Source organism: Erinaceus europaeus, chromosome 5 (assembly GCF_950295315.1).
Source record: "Erinaceus europaeus chromosome 5, mEriEur2.1, whole genome shotgun sequence".
Classification (NCBI taxonomy): domain Eukaryota; kingdom Metazoa; phylum Chordata; class Mammalia; order Eulipotyphla; family Erinaceidae; genus Erinaceus; species Erinaceus europaeus.
Genome location: NC_080166.1, coordinates 75,642,954 through 75,665,335, shown reverse-complemented (window position 1 = coordinate 75,665,335; position 22,382 = coordinate 75,642,954). Strand labels below are relative to the sequence as shown.

The 22,382-nt window shown below is 35.1% G+C and overlaps 1 protein-coding gene across 3 annotated transcripts in view; it reads left to right on the top strand.

Annotated features, from left to right (window-relative positions):
• Positions 1–21,820, top strand: part of PCDH17 (protocadherin 17) — a 114,008-nt gene extending 92,188 nt beyond the window's left edge. For 2 of the 3 annotated variants that reach the window (XM_060191427.1, XM_007536458.3), the window contains exon 4: positions 17,107–21,820. In XM_060191427.1, the coding sequence (XP_060047410.1) occupies positions 17,107–17,789 (683 nt within the window). In that variant the 3' untranslated portion in view covers positions 17,790–21,820. The remainder of the gene's footprint in view (positions 1–17,106) is intronic. The other variant, XM_060191428.1, reaches the window with a different exon arrangement.
• Positions 21,821–22,382: the final 562 nt, after the last annotated feature.

The following is a 22,382-nucleotide window of genomic DNA, read 5'->3' as shown; positions in this document are numbered from 1 at the left end:
AATAGACACACATGCATTCATGCAAAACCTATAGACTGTTTCTCTAAAGGAAGACTGCATAATAAATAGATGTTTTATCCTATTATATCTGCAATGTTACTATGGGTATTTTAGGAAGAATGGTGCAGAGTTAAGAACTGAAAAAAGAATAGAAACATTTATATTCCAATTTTCCATGTTATTTTTAAATGTTTAAATGACTCAAGTATTAGCTATTTTTCATAAATATCTGCTTTATACCAGTTTTATGTTTGAGGTAATGTAAAAAATGAGATGGGAGAAATTCATGAAATGGAAAGTGAGGGGGGATAGGTAGCATAATGGTTAAGCAAAGAGACTCTCATGCTTGAGGCTCCAAAGTCTCAGGTTCAATCCCCCACACCACCATAAACCACAGCTGAGCAGTGCTCTGGTAAAAAAAAAAAAAAAAAAAAAAAATGGAAAGTAAGTTGGTGCAAGAAAAAGTTTGACTGTTCTTCTGGGTAGACAGAGAAAGGTATTTCAGTGTTAGGTCTGAAGAATTCCGGATTGAGTTACTAGGTCCCCACATTCACTTTCCTTTTGGACAAAAACTGTACTCCATATGAGACAACTATTATTATGTGTGTGTGGGGGGGAACTAAGACTTTTTACACATTATCTTGTACAATCTTTTTTTTTAAATATTTTTTAATTTCTTTTTTAAAGTTTTATTATCTATATTTGTTGGATAGTCACAGCCAGAAATCGAGAGGTAAGGGGTGATAAAGAGGGAGAGAGACAGACAAACACCTGTAGACCTATTTCACCACTTGGGAAGCTTTCTCCCTGCAGCTGGGGACCAAGGACTTGAACCCTGGTCCTGGCACATTTTAACATGTGTGCTCAACCAGGTGCACCACCATCTAGCCCCTTTTGTAAAATCTTTACCCACTACTTAAATGTGAATTCCTAAAGGCAGGGCCAAACCAAATAGAAATTATAAAATCTAATGAAACTCGGTATTAAGATCTCACTAACTCTATAAACTATGCCTATGTGTTTTGATCTGTATATTTTGGGTGTGACTTAGATTCTGTGATACACACTGACATTTGAATTAAATGAATAGAACGAATGAGACACAGGAAAGAATATCTATCTCGAGTGCAATTTTAGCTCAATGGGTTTTAGTTTTCTGTCTGGCTTGTATGTAGTGCCTCTCTTTGAATTATTTAAAATGTTTTAGTGAAATTTGATTGGTTTCTGAGTAGTTTAATCTCTGCACAAGAGAAAATTACTGTATCAGATTGTTGCTCTGCTTGAGGAATATACATTTATGCTACAGAAATATAGCAATCAACGGTATATTTACTTATGTGGTTTTACTGGTGTCAGAAGGAGAACATTCTGCAGTTTTTATATGGAAATGAATGGAAACTGGAGAGAAAGTAAATGTAAAGCCCATGAATAGATGTTAGCCTTAGGAAAGTGACTTATTCCTGATTTTGAGGTTTTGGATGGGCACTTTTAAAAAAATATTTTTATTTATTACTAAGTAGAGACAGAGAAATTGAGAGGGGAGGGGGAGATAGGAAGAGAGACAGAAAGACACCTGCAGCCCTACTTCACCACTTGTGAAGCTATCCTCCTGCACCTGCGTCCTTGTGCACTGTAATATGTGCTCTTAACCAGGTGCGCCACCGCCTGGCCCCTGGCATTTTTTTTTAAATGTGCATGCACATGAGTACAAACACATAAATAAAACTTTTCTTGCTTTTTTTTTTTTCTGTCACCAGGGTTATTACTGGGGCTTGCTTGGTGCCTGCATGATTCCATTCCCAGTGGATTTTTTTTTGGGGGGGTGAGAGACAGAGAGAAATATATGAGAGAGATGGGGAGGAGAGATAGAAAAAGAGGGAGAGGAAGAGAGAGGGAGAGGGAGAGAGGGGGAGGCAGGGAAAGAGAGAGAGAGAGAGAGAGAGGGAGAGAGAGAGAAGGAAAAAAAATCTGCAACACTATTCTTCCTTCCATAAAGATTTCCCACTGCAGGACTTGAACCTGGGTTACTATGCATGGTGACATAGCTACCTATTGGGTGAGTCACCACCTGGCTCCTCTTGTTACTCAAACAGGTATTATTATTATTATAGTCACTTATACTTCAAAGTTGGAAGGATTTTAATTTTCATTTTTGTAAAAATTAATTCAAGAATAATTTTTAAAATTTTATTTGGTGGTTAGTAGTCTACAGTACGATTATTGACATATGAGCATATCAATACCCCAAGACCCTTTTCACATCTTCCCCATCCCTCCCTCCCCAGAATCTGGTTTGGTACAATATGCTTTGACTCAAAGGTGACTTTTATATCAATAAGGCACTTTTTCTTTAAGAATTCATTTGTGTGTATTTTTTAAAATTTTTAAATTTATTTTCCCTTGTTGCCTTTGTTTTTTATTGTTGTTGTATTTTTGATGCCATCATTGTTAGATACAACAGAGAGAAATGGAGAGAGGAGAGGAAGGCAGAGAGGGGGAGAGATAGATAAACACCTGCAGAACTGCTTCACCTCCTGTGAAGCGACTCCCCTGCAGGTGGGGAGCCAGAGGCTCGGGATCCTTACGCTGGTCATTGTGCTTTGCGCCGCATGCGCTGAACCCACTGCACTACCACCATCTCCCATATTTTGTTTTCTTAGACAGCTATTTCTTAATCTGACATCAGATTTCTATTCATATGCATGTCTATCATCTTTATAGCACAAAAGTGTGTATCCATACATCTGTATTCCACTATGACTATCTACCAGCTTAAACTGTGGGCTGTGACTAGGCACTCAGAAAAACAAGAAAACTACTGTTAGGAAGATTATAACTTTATTTTTATATCCACTAAGTAGTTCTAGGAGAGTTTTGTCCTTATACAAGGCTTCTTCCATTCATTTCCATTGGAAATTTTTTTTTCATTCTGATACTTAACATATGCACTCTTGCTTTCTAGTTGTATTTATCTATCAACAAACTTGATATGCCATTCACTGTAAGTAGAAAGATAATGAAACTGAGTGTTCTTATTAACTAGATACTAAAACTAGTTTAAAACTCAATTACTAGAACTTATTGAATGTTTTTTTTATTTTGTGTGTATATTAGCTTTTTAATACTACACTCAACTTATATGTGGTATAATTATTTCATATATGTTATAAAAGAATCAGAACTTTTCCCCTTACTTTGATTCAAGAATAGTCTTCTTTAATGTTTTTTTTTTTAAATCTTGGTTTGACTGTATGCAGGATGATTCAGAAAGCCACAGTTATTTCCTTCCCAGCCCCTTTCATAATTTCTGCATTGCTTCCATGTATTTTAATGATTACAAAATATTAAAGTTGTTACTAGAAATGGCTTGTCATTGCCAGTAAAATCTATTAAAAAAAAAAAAAACTTCTGTATATTTACTTTAGAAGATGTCTATTGATCGTATTGATTTTACTTAAATTTTCATTGAGATGATCCAATCATACAGAGTAAGAAACATCAGCTTCCAATAAATTTACAACATTCTAAAGGTAAGGACAGAATGGTTTCAGAGAAGCAATTCCAAGAACAGTTTTCATCTGAAATGCCAATTACCTTTTCCCCTGTTCTTTATATAACTTTAAAATACCTATAACAACAGTAGCAGTAATCGTGGTAATATTAGTAGGTAGGTGGTAAGAGTGGTATTTCAGTAAGATAGAGACCACACTGTTTAGGTTTGAATTATCTATATTCAGAAGTTACCTTTGAAATATCATCAACCTTATGATTTCACTTTATAGAGAACTGTTTCTTGAAGGCATGTTTACTATGATGTATGCATTTATGCCTGTTCATTGAGGAACTACAACTTTTAAAAAATTTTTAATTTATAAAAAGGAAACATTGACATAAGAGGGGTACAACTTAGCACAATTCCCACCACCAGGCTTCCGTATCCCATTCCCTCCCCTGATAGCTTTACTATTCTTTAACCCTCTGGAAGTATGGACCCAAGATCATTGTGGGATGCAGAAGGTGGAAGGTCTGGCTTCTGTAATTGCTTCCCCACTGAACATGGGCATTGACTGGTTGGTCCATACTCTCAGCCTGCCTCTCTCTTTCTTTAGTAGGGTGGGGCTCTGGGGAAGCAGAGCTCCAAGGAACATTGGTGGAGTTGTCTGTCCAGGGAAGTCTGGTCTCATCCTTCTAGCATCTGGGAAATTGGTGGCTGAAAGAGTTAACATACAAAGCCAAACAAATTGTTGAACAATCATGGACCTAAAGGCTGAAATAGTGCAGATGGAGTGTTGGGGGGGGGGGGGTCCTCCATTTTGTAGATAGCTAGTAGGCATATTTTAGTTATATTTCAAAGGGCCTGTAGCTATACTAGTGGTTTTGTTTGTTTGTTTGTTTGCCTGAGCCTGAAATTTGATATGCATGTGGATCCAAGTTATTGTCTGGGGAGATGATATCATGGCTGGGAAAAGGATGAGAAAGCTGGATCAGGGAAGAAAGTAGCTCCCTAATATGGGAAAGGTGTATAAATATTGTTGACTGTAAAACCCATCGATTTGATGTGATCTGGGGCCCATAATTAGCTTAGGAGCCTGTGTGACCTCTGCATCCCTCTAGATCTGAGCTCACATTCCATGGTCATGATTTTCCTACTCATGACTACAGCTTAGTTTTTTAATTGTAATGTGACTTGTGTGAGGATCACTTATGAGAAAGGATAGTTTCATGCATCTTTCTCCTCCTTTCTTTCTTAAAACATCTTTTAAGATTATTTTGTTGCCAGGACTTCACTGCTTCAGGCTCACCTTTTCAGATAGAGAAAGGCTGGGGAAAGATACCACTAGAGCAAAGCTTCTTCCAATGCAGTGGGGATGCAGCACATCATCCCAGTAAGTTATTTCGCTGAACCTAGAACACTATATACATATTTTAAACACTGATCTAAGCAAGTCGCTCATCTGTTCTTTTAGAACTCTATCCACCTAATAAAAGTAACTTAATTGAAACTTTAGATACATCTCTAGAGTAGTATTCTACTAATTTAGTGAATAGATGTTGTAGATTAGAATGTCATTAAAATGCTTTTTTTTTCTTTCTTTCTTTCTTTTGCCTGCTTCACCGTAGTCAGGGGCTCGAACCCGGATCCTCACGCCGGTCCCTGCACTTTGCTCCATGTGCACTTAACCCGCTGTGCTACTGCCGGACTCCCTAAAATACTTTTGGAAAGTTAAATCTTTTTAAAAAATCCATCTCCTGTGATGACCAAATCCTATTGGCAAGCATTGATTACTTAATAATCCAGGAGAGGATTAGTTACATCTGAATTAATTGTGTTTTCTGAAAGTGCTAAACATGATACTGGATTCTGTTTCTTTGCATCTGGCATTCGAAACAAATACTACAAATAAACCAAATTTCATCCTAGTAGAAATCAGATGGCAGAATGAGAGAAAAATACTAACACAACTATCAGCTTTGCTTCTGGTGGAGAATTTGGCTTAATAGGCATTTTTAAAAAATATTTATTTTCCTTTTTGTTGCCTTTGTTGTTTCATTGTTGTAGTTATTATTGTTGTTATTGACAGCAATGTCATCATTGTTGGATAGGATAGAGAGAAATGGAGAGAGATAGGGAAGACAGAGATGGGGAGAGAAAGATAGACACCTGCAGATCTGCTTCACAGCTTGTGAAGCGACTCTCCTGCAGGTGGGGAGCCGGGGGCTTGAACCAGGATTCTTACACCGGTCCTTGTGCTTTGCACCATGTGTGTTTAACCCGTTGCGCTACCGCCCAACTCCCATGTTTTTTAAAAATATTTATTTATTTATTCCCATTTGTTGTTCTTGTTGTTTTATTGTAGTTATTATTGATGTCATTGTTGTTGGATAGGACAGAGAGAAATAGAGAGAGGAGGGGAAGACAGAGAGGGGGAGAGAAAGATAGACACCTACAGACCTGTTTCACCACCTGTGCAGCCTGTGAAGCGACTCCCCTGTCGGTTTTATTGACCTTCCTTACAGGATTATCACTTTGCTAAGTGGATGACTCGAATTTTAGATGTATTCATCCTTGTCATCAAAAACAGTGTCATTATCAGAGATAGTTAGCTTACAGGGGCAATATCAGCATGAGGAAACAGCCTCTCTAAATATAAAGAATAGTAGCATACTTAAGTAGTCTTCCCTTTGAAAGTCATTATTTAAGTTGCTAGAATTTTAAATGTGTCCTTGTAAACCAAACAGCTTTTACTAACTACTGCATGCCACAGCATAGGTTTCTCACTGCATATAAATCAGATTCATCAGAAGCTGTGTTAACCCTTTCAAGACTCTAAAATACAAAGATTTATTAATAAATTCATGTTGATCACGTGAAGATAAACAGAAGAAACGGGTATGTTTGATACAACAATGCAGTAGAAGAAACCAAAGAATAAAGAAAAACATTTAGTTGTTGAGATGCAGATTACCAGGATACTGTCTTCTTTAATTTAAAATTATAAAAAGGCAATTTTTCTTAAATTATAGGCTTTAATTTTTTAACAGAGCCACTAATTTTTTAATCCCATAAGGGACAAATATCTTGATTTATTTATTTTTATTTATTTATTTTTTTTACCAGAGCAGAGGATTGAACCTGGGACTTCAGAGCCTCAGATAGGACAGTTTGTTTGCATAACCATTATACTATTTACCCCTCCCCAAATATCTCTGTGCATGATCCTGTGAAACATATGTAAGAGGCAGATTTTATCTCTCTAAAATGGTACTTTCAATTAAAAACGGAGAACTTTAGATTTTGTGTAATATGCTATTTAACAAACATGTCTGATGCTACTTTAATCCTGTAAATTTATTATGCACATTATGTATGACTTCATTTAGGTCCTGGAACCATTCTGAAAACTGACATCAGATTCTAACACATTTGTGATTTTGAAATAAGTAATTTGTAAGGTTCTGACAATTCTACTTGATTGCTTTTAAATGTAGTCTGTGTTAAAATTGGTGATAGCAGCCAGTTCAAATTCAGAAGTATATATTGGATGTTTGTAAACTAAAGGAGTAGACTGTGAAAAAGTATCCCTGAGTATCATAATCTTGATCTTCAGAGTACCTGAGTGTCTCCAAGAGGTAAATGGGTTAAAATGGAATGACAGCCTGGAGGTACGATTCAACCAGTAGAGCACAGGGCATATGTGACTCAGGTGTCATGTCCTATGTCCAGCACTGTGCCAGAATACTGCTATGATTTTCCCCCTCTCTCTCTGAAAATAAATAATACATCTTAAAAGAAAATTAGGGTGCAGTGCCAAAACACATAATTTAGTGTGAAAATGTCGGCATTTTCATTGTCAAAAACAGAAAAGTATATTTTGGAAAGCATTTTCACTGATTTCCTATAATTATTCTCTTTTAATCTGTAGACTCAAGATTGTTGAAAAGATTCAAAAAACTGCCTAGTTGTAGCTATGCTTCTAGTGTCTCTCTCCTAGTTCCTTTTAGGTTTTCCTTCCTTCCTTCCTTCCTTCCTTCCTTCCTTCCTTCCTTCCTTCCTTTTTTCCTTTCTTTTTTCTCTAAATTGTCTCTCTTCTGGTCTTCTAAGAGAAATTAATCTTCTAGAAATGATCATAAACAAGTATTATGTTTGTTCTATAATAGAAAATTAAAGATAAAGTATATATAGAAAGACAAAATGCGGAGTTAACGGTACTGATAAGCATCTCAGTGGAATAAGCATGCATCATGCAACAATTGCCTTTCTTTAGGGGACTGAGATGCAAGTAGAAAAGTAGGCTCGGTGGTTGGAATGACTGTCAGTGAATCATCACACCAGACACTAGTTCCAGTTACCTGCAGTGTCACTTTTAGTAGTTTCAGTTACTCAAAGTCAAATATTGGAACTACTTTTTTTTGTTTGTTTCTAATTTTATTTACTTTGTATTATCTTTAGTTATTGGATAGAGACAGTCAGAAATCAAGAGGGAAGTGGGGGTGGAGAGGGAGAGAGATAAAGAGACACCTGCAGACCTGCTTCACCACTCATGAAGCTTCCCCCTGCAGGTGGGGACCATGGGCTTGAACCTGGGACCTTGTACATTGTGATGTGATTGCTTAACCAGGTGTGCTACCACCCAGCCCCTTAAAGCATATCTTCTTGGATAAAGGCAAAATGGCTAGTTGCTCCAAAACTCTAGTTGACACCTGGTTTTCATAAAACATTCATAAATGTTTTTTGGTACTTTTTCAATCAAGCAAATACTCTAAGCGTCTTCTGAGGCTTATGAGAAGCTTCTCTAGTGTCTGCTACATTAAATGTACTTATTTAGGACTTTTTTCATTTTTAAAGCCCTATTAAGACTTCCATACTGTATTATTCTACTTTTTGCCATTGCAGTCTATGACTTTTGACTTATAAATCCTGGGGGGGGGGGGTTGTTTGTTTGTTTTTCACTATTATGTCAAATGCACAGTCCTATGAAATGACTGCTTTCCCTCCCGACTCCTTTACCCAGATCATCTTCTCCCTGCATCTGTTGAAACCCTGGTTAGCCTTGAATTTCAGCTTAAGTACATTGGACAAAGCTTTAAAATTTTTAAATTAAAAACAATTACTAGTAGAGTTTTATTTTATTTTTCTTGGGTTTTATTATTTAATTTATTATTGCATTATTAAAGAACTTTTCTCTGTACTTCTTGCTTGGCATTCATATGTCTCTGTACTTCTTTCTTGGCATTCATATGTCTCTGTACTTCTTGCTTGGCATTCATATGTCATAGTTCAAATTACTATGAGCCATTTCTTCTGTTTCTGAATCTACTCAGTTTTCAGAGTATACAGCCCTGAGTAACGAGAGATAGTCTTGTAGACTCAGTGATTTCAAAAATGGTTCATGTTTATTTTTTGTTGTCATTGTTGTGGATTTATTTCTCTGGGTCAATTTTTTCATATAGAAAAAGAGACTGAATGAACAAAGGAGTGACTCTGCAGCACTGTTTTCCCCTCATGTGGTTGGTACTGGACTGGAACTGGGACTGGAACTGGTACTGGGTCTCACACATGGCAAAGCCAGTTGCCCTTCCAAGTGAGCTATCTTGCTTACCTGGACATAGACTCACTTAACCACAACATTTACCTAACACAATATGTATTCCACAACATTCTATTTAATATGACTTGTACCCATGTGACAATTGGACAGTCATTAACTTCTCAGAAGAATACAGAAGAATAAAAGGGTGTAGGTAAGAAGGGTAAAAGAAAGAATATAAGAAAAGATTGAAATACAGGAAAGAAGGAAGGGGAAAAAATACTTAGCTTGTAAACTTTCAGTGCCTAGGAATAAAGTAGGTGTTTAGAGTTAAGTACTTACTTAATATATGAATGACTGAATACAAATCTTTAACTGCTGTCCTTCACCAAATTAGTTCTTTCACAGAATTTGAACTATCTTTGTCAGTGTTTTTGAGTTGTATGTTTTCCTTGAGAGACTCTTATTATCATCCTTTTCTCAAATAAAATACAAAACTTGTTCTATTAGTATAATACTACATTTCAGAGTCAATTCTCCTCAGAGTACCTGCTAACGAAGAAATGGAATTAGAATAAATTAATTTACTTGTGCCTTCACCTTAAGCATTGCTCATTGTTCCAAGTGCCTGTGTTTTTAGTATAGGATTGAACTAGGGGAAGCTAAATTTTGAATGTTAATCTTAGAATAGGGCCATAAGACACAAGTACACTTGTCTTTGATACACAATTCTTGCTTTGTTTTCTCATTTGCTTTTTTATTGGTAGTCTTCCATGTTCCTTTATCACTTTACTTTTTTACCCCCTTAATATGGTGCAATTTAACTTTCTTTATAGCACAGAATTATCTATGCATTGCCAATATATATGCCAGAGAATTCACCCTGGAAGACATAGCACTATTTCCAAAGGGTCACAAACATACAAATTATCCCTGGAGGTGTGCAGGTGCATTGAATAGTAAATGCAAATGTTCCAAATGCTCACAACACTCAGCTGCAATTGGCTTCAGTTGAATATGATATAGGCCAGTGGTTTCTGGTGTTTGAATGTAGCTGTGGTAAAACATTCAGAAGCATTGTGCAGTGCAGGTGCATGCTAGAGGTTTGGAACTTGTCGCTATGGTTTGACTATATAATAGTATAAGAGATTGCCCTTCAAAAATGTATTCTTTCCCTATAAAACAAATATTTTACTAATGTGTTATAATCTGAAAGCCAAATTGGCAATACATCCACCTAAAATGTGTGTTTTTAATACGTAAACTCTTTCAAAATTATTCTTATGCTTCGTGTTTCATCATATATCATTACGAACATTGGAACAGATATCATCATAAAATGAACAAGTGAGCATATTGTAAAAATGTTTATCACCTTCATTAAATTGAAAAGAAAAAGGAGCAAAGCCATGTGTGTATATGTGTATTGGTTGTTTAGTTAGTAAAAAAAACAGCACAGGTCCCTGTTCATGAGTAAGAAGCATGGAAAGAGCGTTGGCAGATAAAAGAGTACTGAGCAAAAAGAAAAATGATTGCTTCTACAATTATATATTTAACCTTATCCACCCCTTCTCTTTTCTGTATAAAAGATAAATGAAACTTATTTTAAAATTGTGCTGAAATTAAGCCTAGCAGTCATGTGAACACAAACAGAAAAGAAAGCACATAATAAAATCGTAATAATAGAGTATTCCTTTCTTTTCCATTCTGACACAGGGTAAAACATTTTGAGATAGCTTTCCAACCACTGTCTCTAGAAATAAGTGAAATTTTTACTCCTCTCATACTTATACAGAGTGAAATAAGAAGGTTTATCTTTAACGAGTATGTTGGTAAGTGGGACATAGAAATCATAAATGGAAATAATTTGGATGAATATAGATTGTTCAGGTGCCATTTACATGGATTGATTTACCCCATCATAATAAATGTAAAGGTTTTATAGGATGGTAAGGGAAAAGTTAGTGAATAATAAGGTGTCCCCACAAAAGGGAAAGATCTGTTTGTTACAGAAGTGTCAGCTCACAGGAAGTTACTTATTATGCCAACTTACTGAAAGAAAAAAAAAATTGTCAGGTTTTCTGGACTGTATTCTGAAAAGACTTCTATTTTATTTTATTATTCTTATTATTTAGATTTCTGTTTTATAATTGATATTGTTTCTTTAGTCTGTTAGAGTATATCTGAATAAATTGTAAGAAGCATTGAAGCAAGTGTGTGTGCCTGCGTGTGCATGTAAAAAAAAAAAAAGAAAGAAAGTAAAGGCAAACTGTTAACACCACTAACATATCCCAATAAAAAAACTAGTATACATGAACTGTCAGTTTAAGAACTAGGCTTGTTGTCAGTTTGTGGTAGGTAATTTGTGTTGATAGATACCTAGTGTAGGTTCTGTAGAGTTAATCTCTAAAACTCTTGTACTATCCATAAATAGAGATGGGTTCCTGCTCTCTGCTTTTTCAGACAGCTAATTAGGTGTTATGAAAGCTTCCATTGGTGAAAGAACGTAAATTAGAAGTAAAGAAGAAAAATAAGAGCAAATATAAAATGGACTTCCATTTATAGAACTGTCTACTTAGAAACAATTCTAATTTTAAGGTGCCGTTAAAAACAGTAGCAACCAGCCCATGGCAGAAGAGCACTATTCCTATTTAAAGCTACTTGGGAAGTAGAAATGAAAATATATTGTTGACAAGTCAGAAATGAGAGGAAAAAAATCTCAAATATTTATCTCCTATGGCCATAGTCCTTTAGGATTGCCTTATTGATATCTTGGTTTGAGGGTTTCAGTTTCAAATTTCTAAGACACAGAAAAATTAAATCAAATGCAAATATAAAAAACTTATGCCAGAAACCATGTGGATGTTTTCAGATGAAAAAATATGTGGGTTTCTAAGGCATCAAATTTGAAATGAAGGGGAGGAAATCCTTTCCGGTTTTCTAATATTTCTCTAAGCAGTAACAAATTGAATGTCAAGTCTATCTTTAAGTGGTGTAATATAGTGCTTTGAAAACAAGTATAACTTCTGATTTGGGATAAGTTTCTGTCTGAGAGTGAAACAAAAAGATACATTTGCTGTGAAATAAGACATTTTATAGACTGATTTCTCAACATAATTCTTTTGAAATGAATGCCAGCAAGTCAGAGGATGTATGACTTTCCCCTTAACTTTTCCAAAATAACTACATTTAGCAACACTGCTTCAGTCTTTGTTAAGTTTGCTTGACTTAAATAGTGTTTTGAAATCACACTTTAGTATCATACATGGTAATTGTTGGCACCTCTTCCCCAATCTTGAAGTGGCTATATACTTAGAATGATACAGTGGCATTACAACATTAAAATCGCATTGTAAACAATCAAATTATGGTAAAATTCATGGAAGATTTTTAGAAACTCAGTAATTTAAAGGCAGATAATTTTATGTCATATCTAATTTTTTCCTGACATAGAAATAATTTACAACTGCTCAACAATAACAGCTTTTTGTGAAGCTGTATTTTGGCACAAAATGATGGCTTACTTAATATTAAAGATTACTGGGAGTCGGGCAGTAGTGCAGCAGGTTAAGCACAGGTGGCGCGAAGCGCAAGGACCGGAGTAAGAATCCCGGTTTGAGCCCCCGGCTCCCCACCTGCAGGGGAGTCACTTCACAGGCAATGAAGCAAGTCTGCAAGTGTCTGTCTTTCTCTCCTCCTCTCTGTCTTCCCCTCCTCTCTCCATTGCTGTCTGTCCTATCCAACAACAATGACATCAATAACAACAACAATAACTACAACAATAAAAAAAGGGCAACAAAAGGGAATAAATAAATAAATAAATATTTTTTAAAATAATTTTAAAAACTTTAAAAAATATTAAAGATTACCTTATTAAACTGTTTATCCTGGCTTAAAAGACAGATTTGTGAACCAATGTAATAATGCAAATTTTAGGCATCTTAATTCTTTTTTTTTCTTTTTAAAAATTATTTATTTATTTATTCCTTTTTGTTGCCCTTGTTGTTTTATTGTTGTAGTTATTATTGTTGTTCTTGATGTTGTCATTGTTGGATAGGACGGAGAGAAATGGAGACAGGAGGGAAGACAGAGAGGGTGAGAGAAAGAGATGCTTACAGACCTGTTTCACCGCTTGTGAAATGACCCCCTCTGCAGGTGGGGAGCTGGGGGCTGGAACCAAGATCCTTACACAGGTCCTTGTGCGTTTAACCCACTGTGCTACCGCCTGACTCCCCAGCATCTTTATTTCTAATCCCATTTGCATTGTATAAAATTCTAAAACCACAGGTGGCCAAACCATTAGTTTTTCATAGATTTCACACTATGCTTTGGCCAGTATGGCAGAGGGAAAGATTTAAGACTTCTTAAGTGAGTGGTGATTTTAACTCAAAAAGACTAAACACAAATGTCATATAGCTACACATATATATATGGTTGTCAGAAAATGTCATTATGTATCTTTTCTTTACAAAAGTATACCATGACTATTCTGACAACTTTCTGTGTTTTAAATTTTAAAAAAAGAAAGAAAAAGAAAAACTTTCCTGTGGTTATCATTGACTCACCTATATTTCTCCGATGGCAGTAACTGATAATTTATTTCCAAGAATGCATGGGGCATACACTCGAGTATTAAAACATTTCATATTATATCCTGGAGACAATTCAATTTTGACACATGAAGCATAACAATAAAGATGTATCTCTGTGTGTATTTGTGTATGTGTGGCATTTATAGAGTAATTGGCATGAAAGTACTATAGTCATTTGAGTGACTTTAAACTTTTAACAGAGGCATCATATAAATTTAGATGCAAGACTGAACTCATTAAGGTTACTGTGTTTAGATGCCTCCCTTGAGGAATGTATGCAATAGTCTGATGTGGTTTTGAGTAGACATGATTCTTAACATTAAACACATATTTAAACCAACTCATCTTTACAGAATCCTTCATGGGTTCATATATTTAAACTATTTAACCCTGAAAACTTTCCCTTTATGCAGAGCTGCCCAGACTCCCAGCTGTTGGATTTCAGAATCGTTTTCTTATTGCAATGTAAACATGTTTATCTCTGTCTCTCTTTATTGCCAGCAACTAATATTATGCTATGTTTCTTGACAAGGGGTACAAGCTGAGAAAGGCCAGTCATGTTAAAGGAAAAATAAAAATAAGGGAAAAGAATTTACTTTGCCATCCAGACTGATCTCCAAGAAAGAAAACAAATCTTGGATCAATTATTTTTGCTTTGACTTCCTCTGCCCAGTGTCTCTGAATTTGCCGGTATACATACCTAATTTATTAAAGTAGTGACTGTCTAGGTAATGTGCTTTGTTTTAAACTTATGTTGCTGATAGCTTAGCATCCTACTGTAGGATCCATTTTCCCACAGGTATATAGAAGTTTGATTATCACTTTTTTAAGCTATAAGAGGTTAATTAAATACTAGATAGTAATTAATACATATACTTATCTTCTTGGTGGGGGAAGGGGAAATAAAGGTACAAAATAGAGGTTATACAGAGCGGAAATCCAACACAACTCTCCTTTCCTTGAAATATTTACCAGAGGCAATTCGCCCCACCTACCTACCCCACGCTCACCAGATTCCTTCCTACCTCTTCTCTCTTCTCCCTCCCTTCATCTCTCTTTTTCTTATTTTTTTATCTTGCCTACTTTTTATCTAACTAGTCATTCATCATATTCTATCTCTGACTACTGAATCTACTTATTCATCTATTTATTTGTATTACTTCAAAATATTCCACTCTTTCATAAATTCATATATGGCCCTTGGCAGCCTTAGATGATTTCATGCTCATGGTTTCTGCTGCTGTTGCTACCAAAAAAAAAAAAAAAAAAAAAAAAAGTCCATTCAGTTTTCTTCACTGTTCTGTGAAAGGCTGGCATCAAAATTACAGTCTAATCACAAGGTGAACGGCTTATAATATACCATAATCAATACCCAAGATTTGCTTCCTAGGATGTAACATAAAGGAGTCAAGTAAAGAGCTGAAGATTTTCAGCAGTAAAGTGCAAACAATAATTTTATGGTGATGGTTTCAAATTCAAAGTCAATTTAAACTTTCATATATCTGCATTATGCTAGCTCTTTTACTTTCTTCTTAAATTCATTCAATGTCAAGCCATCCAAATTGTCGAAATGGAGGGCCTGTTAATATTGGAATACAAAACTATGTTAGTGTATTTCGAAGAAAGTGTATGGGTTGTAAATTATTTCTTTTTTCAGTCATGTTTCTAAAAGATATTGCCAAGTGAAAGACAACAATTTGTTCACTGTCTCTTGAAGGATGAAATTGTTTTAATGAAATAATACATTTTTCCCAACACCTGATGACACATAGAGGTAACATTTATGATTCCCATTCAGAATAAGTAAAGGAATCACATCTAGTATCAGACACTTTCAATATCTTTTTGTGTTCCTAGTCTCTTTTATACTTTATATCTGTATAAGAAGTCTTTCTAGAAATGTTACATGCTGTGAGTCTGTCTGTTACCAACCTTTCAAGTTATAGGTAGTATTTGAGTCTGTGGGTGGATAGTTTAGTTTTAGACTGAATGTCTGCATTCTTGTCTGAATTCCATAATCAACTTAATATATTTAATTCACTCATATGTAAATGCAATTTTAAAATCATGCCAAAATTAAAAGAGGCAGGCCACCTAAATACCTTTTTAACATTTCACAAGTGTGAATGACACATACTATGAAATATCACAGTATTTTTGTTCTCTCAGGACACCATTTTGGTTTCTTTCAAATTTTTTTATTCTGCTAGGAAGTTATTTTATCCTAAAATCTTTTACAGTGAGATAGGCTAAATATAAAATCAGATTTTATATATGAGAAGAACCTATAAATTTCTCAAAGCCATTAAATTTGATGCTTTCTGCATTAAATATATGCATATGGATTTCCCCTCCCCATCACTTATACCAGATTATATAAATTTGCAGGTAGCCTCTTACTGCAATTAAAAGGCAATGTCAAGGGTTTCTAAATGTTAAGGGAATTCTATTCCCTTCACAGAAGTAAATTGTAAATATCCTCTCCTAAAAAAAAATAGTCCATCATCTTAAAAGATCATTAAACATAAGGGGAAAACTATTTTTAGATGAATGGGACAACTAGCAAGTGTTGTAGCTTAAAGTGTTGGGGTCATGGAAGCAAGCAGCTGTTGTCATAATGAAACAATTTTCTTTCATATTTTCTTGTTCAGCATCTTTGGAATAAAAATCATTAAAAACACTTTATTTAGATTCTTGGTGAATGTCTACTGGCAAAGGACAGAAGCAAAAATTCTCAGAGAAACCATTATCGTTTAAAATAAGAAATCATGATTTGTCATTCATTCTGAACTCTGTTGACTAAATCCATTTTCACCTACTTACACTCCAAACAGAAGCTGAAGTGAAGAAAACTGATTACATGATCCATACGCCTATCTAATAAAACAGGAATGTGCACTTTTTGACAAGCTTATTCATAACACATTCTGATAAAAAAAATTCCACTTGCTACTGAGTAAGAAAAATAGACTTTTAAAGGAGAGATCTTTTATTTCATGACTGATAACAAAATGACAATTACAAGCAGAGTTGAAATGTTAAAAAAAAATTTAAGTCAGCTTAGGACTTTTATGGATGTTTGCAGTTCAGTTTGCATAGTCACTTTATTTTAAAAGATTAATCTTGGTAATTTTTATCTAAGTTCCCTATTTCCAGGATGGGTTATACAGAACAAAAACTAACTGATATCCCTGAGAGATTAGTTTACAGTGATGTATTCTACAGAGGATGATTCTCCAATGGCCACTTTTTACTTCTTCAGGTTATGGGAATTCCTTAATGTCTAGAGAATAGACTTAAATAAAACCATTGTCTCAACCAGCAGGTTTATGCAACCATCATGAAATGTTTTAATTATTGTTTTCTTTTCCTTTTTAATTAAGAGACCAGAGGTCAAGCAAGCCCACTGAGAGCTGATCACAGTCTCTAGAAATTTAAAGGCAACCCTAATGATCGGATTCGCTGTTTTCTCTTTTGTTTTGCAGAACCAGAAGAGTGTGTTAATTGCACAGATGAATGCCGAGTGCTTGGTCATTCTGACAGGTGTTGGATGCCACAGTTCCCTGCAGCCAATCAGGCTGAAAATGCAGATTACCGCACAAATCTCTTTGTACCCACAGTGGAAGCTAATGTTGAGACTGAGACTTACGAAACTGTGAACCCCACTGGGAAAAAGACTTTTTGTACATTTGGAAAAGACAAGCGAGAGCATACTATTCTCATTGCCAATGTTAAACCTTATTTAAAAGCCAAACGTGCCCTGAGCCCTCTCCTCCAGGAGGTACCCTCAGCATCAAGCAGCCCAACCAAGGCTTGCATGGAGCCTTGCACCTCAACAAAAGGCTCTCTGGAATGTTGTGAAGCAAAAGCAGGGGCCCTGGCTGAAGCAAGCAGTCAGTACTTACCCACTGACAGTCAGTATCTGTCTCCCAGTAAGCAATCAAGAGACCCACCCTTCATGGCTTCTGAGCAGATGGCAAGGGTCTTCGCTGATGTGCATTCTAGAGCCAGCCGGGATTCCAGTGAGATGGGTGCTGTACTTGAGCAGCTTGACCACCCCAACAGGGATCTGGGCCCAGAGTCTGTGGATGCGGAGGAAGTTGTGAGAGAAATTGATAAGCTTTTGCAGGACTGCCGGGGAAATGACCCTGTTGCTGTGAGAAAGTGAGGGGGGGGGGAGAAAAAGAAAGAAAGAAAGCATTGGCATTTTCTTTTCTCTTCTGATGATTTAAAAATGATCCTTCCTGGTGACAACCCATTTTATAGGGATGAAGAAAGACCAATGCTACTTTAAGGCTTTTAGTTAACATCTGAAGTGCCCACTGCTGTTTCTTTTTCAGAGATAACAATGGTTTTGTTTCGACCAAACTTACATTAGGACAGAATTAATAATGCTCAAAGAGGGGAAAAAATTAAAAAGATAGGGGGGGAGGGAGGAGAAAAAGGAAAATGAGATGTTACCTTTTGACAATCTGTTAGAAAGGTATGCAGTATGAGAACTGAAGTGTTTCCAAACGCTCTAAGACTGTCCTCTGTGGTTTATGCTGACTTAACTGTTTACCTATAAACCCATACAAAGCAGGGTCATAATTTGTGATCTGTGGTGGACTTCTAGCGGTCATCACAGGTTTCAACTGACAGTCCCGAAAAGACCTTGCAGTAGTCCAAGCTACACCAAACATTAACACATATTTGTGGTAAACATTTCTGTATAAAGTTACCTGCCACACATATAAACAAAAAGAACATTCCATATCATTAGTCGAAAAAATACAAATTTTTTAAAACTTAGTCATTTGTAAGACACTTCATGTCGTATAAAATTTAAATGTAAAAAGATATAGTCCATTTTGTCCTGCACACACATAAACTAATTCACTTCATTACAAGAGAAGAAAATTTACAGTTTTAAAATGCCTCTTTAGCATTTTAGTGTCCAACAAACATAAAAATGATGGATGTGTTTTTTTATTTGACATAGAAGAATTTTTTTTTTTTTAAAGTAGTTACCATTGGGTGATAACATTCAGAGAAAATTAACAAGATTACTAGGTTTTATTTTGTGGACACTAAAATAGCTCAGGAAAGTGAAAATGTCTTAGACATACACAAATCACATGACCATTTAAGTGTGCAAATATAAGAAGATTCAATGTGTTTACATCAAATGACATATTTTTATTGATTTATTTCAGATTCAGTGCATATGAGCCAAATTGTTGAGTGTATAAGAGCTATATTGTGTATTTTATTAAATTAATATATAGTTGTGTTGCAAAAATATTTGGGCTTATATTGTAAATGGCAAGTGTTGCCTCGGTAGCTGTCGAACTCTATGAGTTTTGTTTTTTCCTGCTTCCTTTTCCCCATGGAAAGTGGAAAGCAGTGCCTCAGAGCAAAGTCTCTTGTTTAATGTATAGTCTACCAAGTACTACAGTACATAATCTGTTCAAAATGTGTTTGAGTGAGCTGATGGAGCTAACTGAAAGGTCAGAAAATACACCCTTGGTCATGGTTATGTGCAAGTCCTTGTAGAAGCTTTTGTTAAAGTCACGCTAAATCACAAGAATTACATTTGTACCAATACATGAAATGTCATGTTTTTTCAATAACATACAGCTTCTGCCTATGTAGATATCATGCTGTTGATTGATTCTCAAAAGTATCCTAAGTGGTTCAAGATGTGTGTTTTCATTATATTTCAAAACCATGAAAAATGCTTTAATGCATGTATGGTGCCAGCACTGGTTACTTACATTGTGTGGTGTTTTTCAAGAGGCTGGGTCTTCTCAAAATGTTTTTTCTTTCTCTCAGTGATCTATCTTCTGCTTCTTTTTATTGGTGTCCTTTGAAACAATATACCTTTGATTCCTTCATTTGGCTGTACCTTTTCTTGTGACATTTAGCAAGTTTCAAACTTAATTCCATGTGAGGCTAGGAAACCTAAAATTTTAGCAATTGGGAAAAATAAAATTAGCACTTGCAGAAGTAGCAGCAGATGGGAAAATGCCTTGATTGACATTTCCTTTCAGTGTTTAATTTTTAATTTTTTTTTTGGGGGGGGGGATTTTACAGCTTCATGACAAACAGTTTCCAGCCCATACCTTAGAAAACGTGGTGCTGAGTTAAATAAAGGCTGTTTGTGCGTTGAAGCAGAAAAATGTATTACTGATATTTGCAAACTGGTAGAGAATTCTGTGCCTTCTTTTCTGGCCCCCAAGCCAGTGTAGAAACAGCATAAATGTTGTAAAATCCTTATATTGAAAACAAAACAAAAACAAAGCAAAACAATCATTGAACTGAATTAAATCTTGTAGATTTAAACCTCAAAAAAATTCTACTGAAACTATACCTGTCAAATGCTGTCAAGATTTTTAGACTGTACCTCGTTTGCAAAACTGCTTTGAAAGGGAAGTGTGGACAACTCCCATCAGCCTTATTCTCTTGAGAACTGTATTTGGTTCCTAGTAACAGCCTTTCCAAAGCTCTACTTTTGGTTCTTATTATTCGTAAATGTTTAAATTAGAAAAGAGAGGATCTTGTACATATGGAACCTAATTGACTCTATATTTTGGACAATTTATGTATCTGAAATGTGTTGTCGCTGTTATTTGATGTTAATTTTTTGCCAGGAGACTACAGGTTGATTTAACGTGATAGCTGAAATTTGTTAGAAAACAGATTTCCATTTAGTCCTACCAAGTGTTGCCTCTCTCTTACTAGACAGATAGCCACTTTGTAAAAACTAAGACCGTACGTAAAGGAAATCCAGAGAGTAAGGTTTATCTTTAAAGCATTCTTAACATTGAGTAGCCAGTTGTTCCATTTATTATGTGCCTAAAGACATTAAAACACTATTAGATTTTAAGAATTGGTTGTGCCAATGTGTGAGGGATTTACCCTTCAGCTCTCTGTCACCAGTGATTTACTAGTGTTAACTGTTTAACACATTGTCTGTGTTTTAGTAGTGATTATTTATTTACAAGTTGTTGGTAATTCAGCAGTCAGGACTCTAAGCTTTTATTGTTGAGTTGGGGGAATTTTGCTCTTATTCATTTGGCTGGCAACTGCCTTTATCACAGACCTCTGGTGCTTGACTTCCAAGGAAGCCTATATGAGATGCCATAATTACTCTTTGGGGAACAACTTGATCTCAAAGGTGATGCATGATAAGCCAGTGTGATAGTTTCAGAGGGTTTAGCAAAATTCAAAATGTGAAAAAAAAAGTCTTAGTTCACATCCTCCAACCACTAACCCTTCAGAAAATCCTATACATTCAAAACAAATAGCTTGAGTTTTTTTTCTTTCAGGTTCTTAAAAACTGAAGTCAAGCACAGAATAATTCACTGAAGTTTAAGAAAGAGAAAGTTCTAAAAAAAAGTTTTTTACTGATAAAAAGTCCATAATGAAACACTTTTTGTTAAATATTATTGATAAAAGTGATTTCCATCAAAGCTGTCAGAATCAGTGTTAGTCAAACTATACCAAAGTAAACATTAAAGAGATATGTTATGCAATTTCAAAGAATATTTTCACATTACTTCTAACCTAACATACTTGTCCTTATTGCAAGTAATATATAAAGATCTCATGACTTAAATTAATTGAGTTACTGGTTAGAAAATTAATTTGTTTTGCTTTTCTAAATTAGCTGAGATCTTGTAAATGATGGTTTCCTTTTAAAAGAATTTAGGCACTGCTTAATTTAAAATATGACGCCATAGAAAAAAAAAAAACATCATGTAGTAACAGAGCAGTCTACTTTATTAGAACCAGGTTAAAAGCTATTTGGTTGCCTAATGGAGTAGAAGTTACTGAGGTCAACAAGTAGAGTGAGGTCTGGAAAATTCTATGCCCACTCATTACTGTCTAATTACATTCTTCTGACAACAGCATTTATTAGAGCATTAATTCAAATGAGAGTTTTGGCTATCAAGATGTGTTGATTTGAAATAGAATTGAAGGAGACCTGATTAAAGTCTGTCTTTCCTGGCCCCAGTGTTTTGCAGGTTGACTACCCCCATTTATCAGCCCCATCATTCCATAATGTTCTTAGTTGCACCAAGTGATTGGTGAACAAGGACAATAACAAAAGCAGCATACATTGTATGGATTTATCTCAACGCTATTGTTTAATGGTTGTGTTTAATGTGACCTATCTGGAAAATGAGGACTCCGAATAAAAAGTTATTACTAATAGTGGCGTTGCCTTCCCTTGAGTTCATTATGTGCTACATTGTATAGAGACCGAGATAATAATTAGTTTGGAAAGCAATGGTGGCATCGTATCTTTTTTTTTTCTTCTATTTTTGGCCAGTAAATTGTAATTTAATTATTTAATAGCAACAATACTAGATTTTCTTTTTATAGGAATGGGTTAATATGTTTATAGTTAGATAAACTGTCTAATTAAATAATCACTGCAAAATCATAATTTTATAGTACTGTGACTTAAAATATTTACAATTGGCGTGAAGATAATTTGATACAACTACCTGAAGGATATCAGAAAAGACTTTTTTATAATTTCAAATGATTGGTGAGAACATTTAGTGGTATTTTAAATATGTTTATCATGGCATCATTTTTTAAAATAAGTCTCTGATAATCCAACAAGCACCTGTTGGATTTCTTTTTTTTTTAATATATTTTATCTTTTCCCAGAGGTTAATGAATATATTTTTCTCTGGGTTATTAAGACCCTCAAAGAGGCAGTAAACAAGGTATCTGGTGAGAGAAACAAATAGGTAAGTTATGCTAT